Source organism: Pogoniulus pusillus, chromosome 2 (genome assembly GCF_015220805.1).
Source record: "Pogoniulus pusillus isolate bPogPus1 chromosome 2, bPogPus1.pri, whole genome shotgun sequence".
Classification (NCBI taxonomy): Eukaryota; Metazoa; Chordata; class Aves; order Piciformes; family Lybiidae; genus Pogoniulus; species Pogoniulus pusillus.
Genome location: NC_087265.1, coordinates 43,272,992 through 43,285,071, shown reverse-complemented (window position 1 = coordinate 43,285,071; position 12,080 = coordinate 43,272,992). Strand labels below are relative to the sequence as shown.

The 12,080-nt window shown below is 39.0% G+C and overlaps 1 protein-coding gene across 2 annotated transcripts in view; it reads left to right on the top strand.

The window, feature by feature from the left end:
* GAD1 (glutamate decarboxylase 1) overlaps positions 1-11,876 on the top strand; it is a 40,060-nt gene extending 28,184 nt beyond the window's left edge. For both annotated transcript variants that reach the window (XM_064163164.1, XM_064163172.1), the window contains exons 14-17: positions 104-253; positions 3,433-3,540; positions 4,498-4,587; positions 7,703-11,876. In XM_064163164.1, coding sequence (XP_064019234.1) covers positions 104-253; positions 3,433-3,540; positions 4,498-4,587; positions 7,703-7,876 — 522 coding nt within the window. In that variant the 3' untranslated portion in view covers positions 7,877-11,876. The remainder of the gene's footprint in view (positions 1-103; positions 254-3,432; positions 3,541-4,497; positions 4,588-7,702) is intronic.
* Positions 11,877-12,080: the final 204 nt, after the last annotated feature.

Below are 12,080 nucleotides of genomic sequence, written 5' to 3'. Positions count from 1 at the left end.
GTCATCAGCAAACTTACTGAGGGTGCACTCAATGCCTCTGTCCATGGCACTGACAAAGATGTTGAAGAGGCATTCAATACTAAGCACATGTTTTTCATTGCAGGGTATACTTCAAGGCTGCAATCAGATGTGTGCAGGCTATCTCTTCCAGCCAGACAAACAGTATGATGTATCCTATGACACTGGAGATAAGGCAATACAGTGTGGTCGACACGTGGACATTTTCAAGTTCTGGTTGATGTGGAAAGCAAAGGTAAACCATAAAAGTGCACCTCAAAACATCCAGAAATGTAATGATTTGATTTCTAAATCTCATGTAATGGAACACAACATAAATTTTGTGTGATTCCAATCTCTAATTACACAGGCATCTGGGCATTGAATCAGAAAAGTGCCATTTGAATAGCAGAACACTGACCATCAATAAACTCATCTGGATATTAGAAGAAAGATTTAAGTAATTTGATGAGTCCTGTAGTAAAACTAGTGAGGGAAGGACACTGAAATGGTGCCTATGCACTTGCATAAGTATTTTATGACAGATTACTTGTAGTAGCAGCAGAGTAGTCCTGTAGTAAAACCTGTGAGGGGAGGATGCTCAAATGCTGTCTGTACACTTACATAAGTATTTCATGACGATTACTTATGGTAGCAGCAGAGTAGTTCTGTAGTAAAACTAGTGAGGGGAGGACACTGAAATGGTGTCTATGCACTTGCATAAGTATTTTATGACAGATTACTTATGGTAGCAGCAGAGTAGACTTCATGACTTACACCAGTCATTTGGTCATCACGTTTCAATGTGTAGATTCTAGAGAGCAATTTTGAAACCAAAACCACCTTCTTAAGAAGCTTTGCCCAACTGATGATTTAATACTTGATTCCCTGGCACTGCTGTGGTATACCTGTGACAGCTGAATTTTAGTATGGACTTGAGTGTTCACACAATGAGTGTCTGCATAGTCAAGAAAACACATTTAATTTATATTTCTTTACTTTGATTACTATTCTTTAATGTTATTACTATAATAACTTTCATGTAATAGTAATAACTTCCATGTTATTACTGTTCTTCCTCCTCTCCTGCTGACAAAACGGGAGTTCAGTTGGGTAACCTGTCCACAGTCAAATACTTTGGTTTATAAACTATTTGACTGATCTAATGTCAAACTGCACAACCATAAACCAACTTTTGCTTTGAGTGTGAGTGAGACAGCAGCAGTAAATAACCCATGATAGTAAAAGCTAAGTTCATGCAGAATTCCTCAGTGCTGAAGACTGAGGGAAGAAAGTAGCAGAACTTTAGATGTGCAGTTACTTTTAAAGAGATTGTAGAACTGTGGTTGTTTACTTTTAAAAGCAGGTCAGAGAAAGAAACACAAATCTTCAACACAAAACATCTGTGACAATTACTGTAGTGATCAGCCTAGGTTTGATTACCAGGCTAAGTAGATTTCAGTTCAGGCTCAATTCTTCCTCTAGAATAAATAACTTTGGTGCTGCAAGCCATCATGTGAAAATGCTTATGATGCATTAGAATCAGGCTGTGACTAGCAACTTTGGAGTGTGTTGTTTATGCTTCTAGTTACCAAGTGCTGACTACAGACACTGCTAAAGCACAGGCTGAACCTGTTTTCCTAAATACCAGCCAAACACATTTTGTGAGAGCTAGCACCCTGATTCTACCTCTGCTGTGTTAATTCACCTGTTAAACTGACTTCGCTAATGAAGTAAAGCACTTCAGAGTAAAGAAAGAAAATAGAGTGGAAACCATAATGGATAAAGGTCCTGTGTAAAACTCAGAAGAGATTTGTGGATGTTATTCTTTAACAATAACACAGATTAAATATCACAGTATCATCAGGGTTGGAAGAGACCTCACAGATCATCAAGTCCAACCCTTTACCACAGAGCTCAAGGCTAGACCATGGCACTTTCCTGAATTTCTTTGGAGATTAGTTGCTTTGGATTTCTGTTTGTGTCTTAGGATGCATTCAGGTTTCTTGGATCCAAGCTCTCTGAGACATTGGATAAAACCTGTTTCTAACATATTGCATTATATCACAAAATTGTTAAGTAAACAAAGCATGAGGAGCTATGACAATTTCTCCTTCAGCATTAGCCACCGTAAGAGATTATATTCTTGTACTCACAGTAGAAATACATAGCCAAGGGCCAGAAATATCCTTGTGACTTTGACTTCAGTCATTTTATTCAGTAGAAAGAACTTACCCCAAATGTACAAGAAGTAAATAAGGTACTTGTCATTCTTCAGTCATGTACAAAATTGTGCTACTTTGAAGCTAGCTGGGATATTTTGGTGAGAAGAATTAGGTTATAGGCTGTGAAAAGGAAACAATGGTGATGTCTACTGCACTCATAGGCTTGATGAGATGGATGAAAACAAGAACATAAATATAGGTAATGCATTTGCTCTCTGGCTGCCTGCACTTCTCTCTCTAACCTGCTGTCTAACTAATCCTTCTGCTTCCTAACCCCCCTGGCTGATTCTCCAAACTCACCTTGAACATAAGGCAAAGCCTGGGATAAGGTAGAGGGGTGGAAAGAAGGTGGAAGAGTGGTTGGGAGCCCCTCCTGGGGACTCAGGTTTCTGCGAGGGCTGTTGTGTTTCTGTATTACTTTTAACTTGTCTATTTCTGTCTCTAGCTGTATAGATTGTAAATACCTACTTGTATATTGTGCTAAGCTGTAAATATAAAGCTTCATTGTTTAATTTCCTGCTCAGCTGAGTCTAGTCTGTGTGACTGCACAAGGCGGGGAGGGGGGGAGAGCAGGTAACACCCAAACTATCACAAAAATGTACTTAATAAAACCCAAACAAACACCATGACTCTCCCCCCCCCCCTTTCTTATTTTATTATTAACATTAATGATGTTTCTAACCGAATCAGATATGACCAAAGATCAATGGGTAAGTAAATTAATTTTAGTAAAGATATTGCAGACTTTTGTTTGCTGACTTCCTTTAATGCAAATTTCTAGCAAGCTGTTCAGAGGAAATAACTTTTGCCTGTTCAATTGAGCTGAGCAGTCTTTCAGCAAGAGAAGGGAAGCCAAGACTTAATATTAACAATACTTTTGGAAATTAAACAAAAAAAACCCCAAAAAAAACCCAAAAAACTCCAACTCAAAGCTCCCCCAAAATCCCAAAGCTTAAAAAATATCAAAAGCCATTGTTATTATCATAATACATGTTCTTAAAACAAGAGCAAACCCAAGTTTGATCCAAGTTAGGCCACCCTTAGCCAATTTTATGGTGTTGATTTAACTTCACTTTTAAACTACAAGAAATAATACTGCTAAATATCTTCTGACTGAAAATGTGTTAAGAGCAAAGCCTGTCTGAAAAGATGCTTCAGCAGTAGTGTAAAAATGACCATATAACTAACACTTGATTTCTTTTCAAAACAGGGTACAGTAGGATTTGAAAACCAGATCAACAAATGCCTGGAGCTGGCAGAATATCTCTACACCAAAATAAAAAACAGAGAAGAATTTGAGATGGTTTTTGAAGGGGAGGTAATTTCTCTTTTTGTTTTATCCTGTGTGTAGGAGCCAAATCTTCATGGAATTCTGAAAACAGTCTGCTTTGTACTTCTCACAGTCCTTCAAGCCAGTTAGTAAACCACATTTATTTTCTAAAGAACTACATGACTGTTGGCATCTGGGCTTTTTTTTTTTGCCAAATGCATGTGGGTTTGGACCCTACATGGCAGATTTGCCATTAGAATGGGCTGCCCAGGGAGCTGTTCAAGAAAAGATTGGATGAGGCATTTAATACCATGGTCTAGATGACTGGATAGGGCTGGGTGTTAGGTTGGACTGGATGCTCTTGGAGGTCTCTTCCAACCTTGTGGGTTCTATGATTCTCTTCTTCAGATGGCTCAGTTTAGGATGTGAAGACTACCTTATTACAACCTACTCGTGCTGAGAACGAACATGAATAACTGAGAACTTGCTTTTTGTGCTGTTATGTTCTGTTGCTAGTGCCACTGCATAGGCTCCTGGTTGATAGGGTCATAGAATGTCAGGGGTTGGAAAGGCCCCAAAGAGATCATTTAGTCCACCCCCCTGCCAGAGCAGGATCATGCAATCTAGCTAACAAATACTTTTCACCTCTCCATTTATTGGGGGGGGAGGGGAGGAAGGGCAATTGGGTTGCCCATGCTGCTATCCTAGAAAAGAGTTTCCTTAGAGCTGTATGAAGTTGGAAAACATTTTCACATCACTAGAACCCTAAAGCATAGTATAGGAAGTGTATAGGGACATTATACAGGCCATGTATAGGGACGTTAAGGCAGCAGATGCAACCAGTAGTACTGTAATCCATTTATTTTTAACATGCAGAGCTAGAAAAGTTAATACTACATTTTGTTTCCCATTGTCTGTCCTAAAATATGCTACTGAGTGGCCTTTAGTGTGTGACCAATCTGTATTATTTTGTTTATTGATGTATGTGTTTGTTTCTTTTTGCAGCCAGAGCATACAAATGTATGTTTTTGGTATATTCCACCAAGCCTCAGGGGAATGCCAGACTCTGATGAGAGAAGAGAAAAGTTACACAGGGTAAGTGGGCTTTGTTAAATGCAAATGTGTAGCTGGGATTGGTTAGCCTGGAGAGGAGGAGGCTCAGGGGTGACCTTATTGCTGTCTGCAGCTACCTGAAGAGTGGTTGTGGCCAGGGGGAGGTTACTCTCTTCTCTCAGGTGGCCAGCACCAGAACAAGAGGACACAGCCTCAGGCTGCGCCAGGGGAAATTTAGGCTGGAGGTGAGGAGAAAGTTCTTCACTGAGAGAGTCATTGGGCACTGGAATGGGCTGCCTGGGGAGGTGGTGGAGTTGCCGTCCCTGGAGCTGTTCAAGGCAAGGTTGGACGTGGCACTTGGTGCCATGGTCTAGCCTTGAGCTCTGTGGTAAAGGGTTGGACTTGATGATCTGTGAGGTCTCTTCCAACCTTGATGATACTGTGATACTCTTTCAACTCCATTCTTTTAGGTAAAAATAATGTATCTATGCATTGACAGGTATTCCAAATTCTGGAATGTCAGTTCTCCAATTACTTTTTATGACCTTGATATTTGTTCACCTTTGTCTCCTGCTTCCATTGAGTTTGAAGTCACAGGATCACAGGTTGTTAGGGGTTGGAAGGGATACAAGGAGATCATCGAGTCCAACCCCCCTGCCAGAGCAGGACCACACAATCTAGCACAGATCACAGAGGAATGCATCCAGAGAGGCCTTGAAAGTCTCTAGAGGAGACTCCACAGCCTCTCTGGGGACCCTGTTCCAGTGTTCTGTGACCCTTACAGTAAAGAAGTTCTCTTTTGTGTTGAGGTGGAACCTCTTGTGCTGCAACTTACACCCATTGCTCCTCGTCCTATCCCAGGGAGAAAGTGAGCAGAGCCTGTCCCCCCCCTCCTGACCAGCCCTCAGGGGTTTATAAACATTAAGTCCCCTCTCAGACTTCTCTTCTCCAGACTAAAAACTCCCAGCCACATTTCCCTATAAAACCCAACACAGGACATACTCAGCAATTCTGTCTTTTGTATCACTTTTGTGCTCCAAAAAGTGTAACACATCTTGGAAAGAGTAGCTAGGTGCAAAGATCTTCCAGCGCTTTCTGAACAGGATAGAATAACAACAAGTGTCATTATTTGAAATGCTGGGGCAGGTAAAGGACATGGAAACCTCTAAGTCCTTCTCAATTCTCTATTTTGATCTTTAAATGTGCCTGGTTACTCGTGCATTGATGCATTTCAGTGAAAAATGAGTGTCCTTTGGGAGACTGAGATAAATGTGTTCGAAGAAATGACAGAGGGAAGTGAAGGCATCATAAAGGCACCACCAGGAAAAGTACTGTGTTACTTAGAACTTGAGGGAAGGTAAATACTTTCATTTTGTAGTAGCATTTTAGGCAGAAATGGAACGAAATACATCCAGCAGATGAAAGAATGACTTTATAAAAGTCAAAATTAATTGCCTGGTTTTTTTTTTTTTGAGAAAGGAGGAGGATGGGTGGTTTGGTAGAGGATTTTATCTCTGCGTCACACTGGAGAAAAGGAACAGAAGAGGAAAGAAATTCCTGGGTCAGCCCAGTGACATGTTAGATAAAGAAACTGCCAAAGCAGAGAGAAAAGGGGAAGGCAGATAAGACTGTTGAGGAGGATGAAACATTTGATTTGACTCTGCTGAGTGTTAGAGAACATTATAAGAGATGCCAGTGAACACTTGCAGCCTAGAAAGCTAACCACATCCCATCAAGTGTGGTCTGCAGGTCAAGAGAGATGATTCTCCTTCTCTCCATCGCTCTCTTAAGGCCCCATCTGGAGTACTGTGTGAACCCTTATTACAAGAAAGGTATGGATGTGCTGCATCGTGTCCATAGAAGGGCCACGGGGATGAGCAGTGGGCTGGAGAACCTCTCCTATGAAGACAGGCTGAGAGAGTTGGGATTGTTAATTTTGGAGAAGAGAAGGCTCTGAGGAGACCTTATCGTGGTCTTCCAGTACCTGAAGGGGGCCCACAAGAAAGCTGGTGAGGGACTTTTTAGGGTGTCAAGTAGTGATAGGACTGTGTGGAATGCATTCAAGCTAGAGGAGGGTAGATTTAGATTAGACATTAGGAGGAAGTTCTTCACCATAAGCATGGTGAGACACTGGAACAGTGCCCAGGGAGGTGGTGGAAGCCTCATCCCTGGATGTTTTTAAGACCAGATTGGATGTGGCTCTGGGCAACCTGAGCTAGTGGAAAGTGTCCCTGCCTATGGCAGGGAGGTTAGAACTAGAGGTGCCTTCCAAATCTGACAACTCTGTGATTATAAAGTGTCCTACAAAACAGTAAAAGAACAGTTATCTGACCTTGTCTGGCAGACAGCAGAGCAGGAGAAAGATGGTCTGGATGGCAAAAACTGGGCTCAGTCAATACCAAATATTAAGACAGTTAGGATATTATTCCTTGTAAATTAAAATGAGGAAGAGAAATTGCAGTAAATGCACAGCACTGCAAAACTACAGGAAGGTTTCCAGAAAATACACTTTATGACAAAGACCTTATTGAACATTTTCCATTGCTGTCCATTCCATGCTTCTGCAAAATTACTTTGAGAATCCATAATATTATATTTTGGACACTGGAATGGGCTGCCCGGGGAGGTGGTGGAGTCGCCGTCCCTGGGGCTGTTCAAGGCAAGGTTGGATGTGGCACTTGGTGCCATGGTCTAGCCTTGAGCTCTGTGGTAAAGGGTTGGACTTGATGATCTGTGAGGTCTCTTCCAACCCTGATGATACTGTGATACTGTAATATCCTTTATCCTCAAAAAAGGAGGTTCTGGAGTAGGTTGTCATAAAGACAGGAAGCATTTCTTCACGACAGAATCTTCAGAACGAGGAGATGAGACGTGCATTTAATAACATTATTGCACAGTGCATACTGTAGGATGCTACTAGTAAAAAAAAAGATGGATATGATTGCAGCCAATTTTAAACATCTAATCCTGCATAATTATTTTTGCAAGCTTTTTCTGTTACAGAGGTTTTCATTCAAAAAAAGTGCCTTTCTAATCTGTTTTTCTCCCAAATTAAGAAGTGTTGTGAAATACAAAGAAAGGTTAAAACTTTTAAATCCTTCTTCTCTTTCTCTCTCTTTCCCCTTTTCTCTTTTTTCTTTTTATATAAATGCTTAAGGTGGCACCGAAAATCAAAGCTCTGATGATGGAGTCAGGTACTACTATGGTTGGATATCAGCCTCAGGGTGATAAAGTCAACTTCTTCCGAATGGTCATCTCAAATCCAGCAGCAACTAAGTCTGACATTGACTTCCTCATTGAGGAAATAGAGAGATTGGGGCAGGAGCTGTAGTACAGTGGTCGAATGATTTATTTCTCTAATTCACTGGTTTCCAGCACTGGTTATTGTTTGTTGTTTTTTTAACCCAGTTCTGCAGAACATGTCTTAAGGAAATTCTCTTTCTGTAACATCCTTAACAAAACAACTATAGGCTACTGAAACACATGTATTGGTAGATCATATTACTGAGGGAAAATGTATTATCTTGAAGTTGAAGTGCTATTGACTCTTACATTGGTTTTGTTTATTGTAGTCAGCAGGAAAATAAAGAGTACTAAAGTAGCAAATTAATAACTGCACAGTATATATGTACAGTATAAATAAATATATATAATTATATATATATATACATACATATATATATACAGAGAGTGGTTATAAACTTAGATCTCAGCCACAGCATGTTTTCCACTTTAAGAGAATAAACTTTTCCTTCAACTAATGATGTGGATAATGTGCTACAGATTTTTTTTCTGCCAGGTAAAAATAGACATAGAGAAACCTTTCTGAAAAAAAAAAAAAAAAAGTAGATTCTTAGGAGCTAAAGAAAATGTGTAACAGTATTAAATCTTATTGTTGGTGCTTCTCTAACAGCAATCTCTAACAGCACCTTCAAGTAAAATAGTTGCATTTCCCCTTTAGTGTCACACCGGGGGGATAATAGTAGCAGAGTTGTCGTAACAGGTATATTATTGCTGTATTTTTAGAGGTTAATTTGTGTAGATTGTGTACATTATTGTTAAATGACTTTGTGTAAAAGGATTTAAATGTAATAGTTTTACAGCAGGATAACTGTTGAATTGTAGGTATATGAAATATTTGCTTATTTATACGCAGAGATTTACCATGCTGAAGAGTTGTCTTGTATTTTCTTCCATTTGTAATGTATCCTATTTATATATTATTGAAGTTCTAAATAATGTTTATGGTATTTTAGTGTCTTTGTGAGCCAAAGAAAAAGAAAAAAAAAAAACCAACAAAAAATATTAGTTGACACTTTCATTAAATCCTAGTGCCCTTAAAATAATAACCTACAGATGATTTTACTGAATATAAGGAATTCATGGTGTATAGACTGTCAAATTATGAGGTCCCTTTAATCTATTAGAATCTAAAGGTTTATTTATTGTAATGTCAGACTGTCTGTTCAGTGTTCTGGATGCTTTCCTAGTGAATATCATTTGCTAACCAAGGCCCCTGTTTTTTGAGTTGTATCTCACAACAAAGGTCTATGACCATTTTAACCAAATTCTGTGGGAGGTTTAATCAGCAAAATTCTTTTAGTGAAATAGAATTCACTGAGTGTTTGCAAGTCTCTAAAGCTAATAAAACCAAAAGTGACTTCAGAATCTTGAAACACTGCTGGTTTGTCATAACAGTTTCAACTGGCAAGACTTTTCAAAGTATAAACACCAGAGTTGTCTGCACTTTGTTCAGTTTCAATCATTAGATAATCAATAGCACCAAGTGGAAAACTCCATGCTGGAAGAGGAGTAGTGGAACAAAGTGAAAATTCAATAACCCTCTGCCTACTGTGTTACTGTCGTGGTGATAAATGGAATATGCTAAATTAAAATATCTTAATGTGTGATTCTATTGCTGTCTTCTATGGAAGTCAGTAAGTAATTGCTTTTTCTTTTTCTTTTTTTTTCTCCAAAATCAGTAATAAAATTAAATTCTGTTAGAAACATTCAGGGAAATGCAGTCATGCTATGCAGTTCTTGCAGCCTCTTTGGCCCCCTTCAGTTCTGTGGAAGGACAGCTACAGCCAGGAGTGGTTTCCATCCTGCAGGTCCCACTGGCAATCTTCTAAGGATGATGTCTTACATCTTTGGCTGCAGGGAGAAGGAAGGAGCTGCCATGGTAAATGCCATATCATATAACACAATCTTTCCAGTTTGTCAGAGAATTATTCCTTATCACTCTCCCATAGCCTTCCATAAAAGTTTTTCTTGGAATTATTTGGGTTGAATCTAAAACTTACTACAGATATTTCACTGTCTTTTAGATTTATGAATATGCCTTTTAAAATACTACCTACATCACTACTTTTATGTGATTAATACCCCACCCCCAGTAATCTCACTGGTACAGTGTTTCTTTGATGATGTTATTTTCCTCAAGACAGTTTCTTGCTTTCTTCATCTTAAACCTCACTCTTCCTCAATTACAACCCTGATATTTTACAACGTCTTCAATGCTTAACATTTATTGATGTCAACATCCATGCTGTATGACCTGAGGCCTGCAATACACAAGCAGTCAGTGTGAATATTGACTTCATTACCAAATTCCATAATATTAAATGCTACCCTTTATAGATATCAGGTGTTGATCAAAATGAAAAGGCCTCTCATTGGGAGCTGTTTCTTGGAGTACAAAAGTAAGCTTATTTTGAAGAGGGAGTGCACATGATAATTCAATGTACAGACTTCAGCCTGAAATTTGGTCATTATCACAGTTTTACTTTATTCAAAGGGCAGCTACAGAAGGCTGAAAGATTTCCCTAAGTTCTTCCTGTTTATGAGGAATGATATAAACTGGTGTCATCAATGCAAACACAAATAACTGCAGACCTAGCTTCACTAGGGGATTTATGTCTTCCAGCAGCACCATAGCGCTTGCGATTTCTTCAACCAGTTCTTAGGCAGGAGTTTCTGACTTAGTCCATCTCCCTAGTCAAGATATTTCAGCAATAGTATTTGTAAAGAGCTCAACTTATCCTTGATCTCTAACCTTGATATTTCAACCTCACAGATCTTAAAGCTGAGGTAAAGAGAGTCATCCTCATGTAACTGATCACAAAACTTAGGAAAGCCTGTAATTTAGTTTAGTGTAGTCCATACAGTAAAACTTGGACAGTCCTGTGATGGGGTCAGAAATGGATCTAAATATCTTCAAGACACATGTAATGTTTTGCTCACTAATATTTCTGCTTCTTCAGTTAATAGAGTGTCTTGTGTTTTGGAGGTCAAAAGCATCAGAGGTTCTATACAGTGCCATTGATGGTTTGCAGCTAGGTGGAAATGATGGAGCTCCTTCTGCCTGTTTTGGAAGCGAGACAATTAACACAGAGGTGTTTTCTCCAAAGACAAGGAGTTTAAGTTTATCTTCCTGCTGGCTTCATTTTATCTATCATTCTGCAGTGCTGTGCCTTGACACAGCTGATGCCTGCAACTCAAATTTTTGGTAAAGCTTTCAATTCTAATATCAGACTCCCTGTTTGTAAGTACCTGCTTTCATAGGCACAGGACTCAAATTTCTGACTTGGTAGCTGATTTTAACAGAACAGTTATGGTCATCAGTAAGAAAACTCATCTGTGTTTTCTCCTCAGTAGGCAATTTTCATCTGAGTAATATGTTACAGCTTCTCAGACAAAAGCTCACTTGGGATTTTCCTGCTTTTTAATATATACACTATTGACTGTGAGAGATCAGGAAGTGTGGATATACAAAGATGTTGACTAATTCAAAGCATTGCAATTCCAGGTGAGTTACTTTTTTGTTTTTCTGAGGTTTAAAACATACTCTAAAGTGGCAACTTTGCCTTTAAAAATCACACAGACAGTGACTGTAATTTCGTAGGGGGTGAATTCAGGTCAATAAACAGTTCAAATAAACAACAGGCAAGATCTTAGCTGAACATGGAGCTGCAGTGCTTCTTCACTGATGTAACTGATTTGGAAAAGGCTGACCACAGAACAAAAATCAACAGCAGCTGTTGATTTTGAATGAAAAAAAACCTGAGTGTATTGTTAGATAGATATATATATATAGAGAGAGAGATCTTGATTATACCATTCGGGACAGACAGATGGAACCGGGGCCTTGGGAATAATACAGAATACTAAAATCATAATTGACATAACAATCTGGTTTTTTTGAATGGTAACAAATGTGGAGGGATTTTCTAAGCTGAATCTCTGTTTTGTGGTTTGAGAAATGTTGAAGTTATAAAGGAGACAAGCGATGCAGTTGTAATTTTCCAATAAAAGTCAATCTTAAGACTGTCTGATTTGCTTCCTATCATTTTTGTGAGCTCATTCATGTCCTTAAGAATATGAGACAAAAGCCTTATGATGTTATCTCGCACATTAAAAGTAATAAGACAAATGTTAAGGCTACTATTTAGTTTTAAGTGTGAATTGAATGTGAGTTTGTCCCAGCTGAGAAAGAAGTGCAAGCTCTGAACTTTGATAAGTTTGAATAGGGCTGT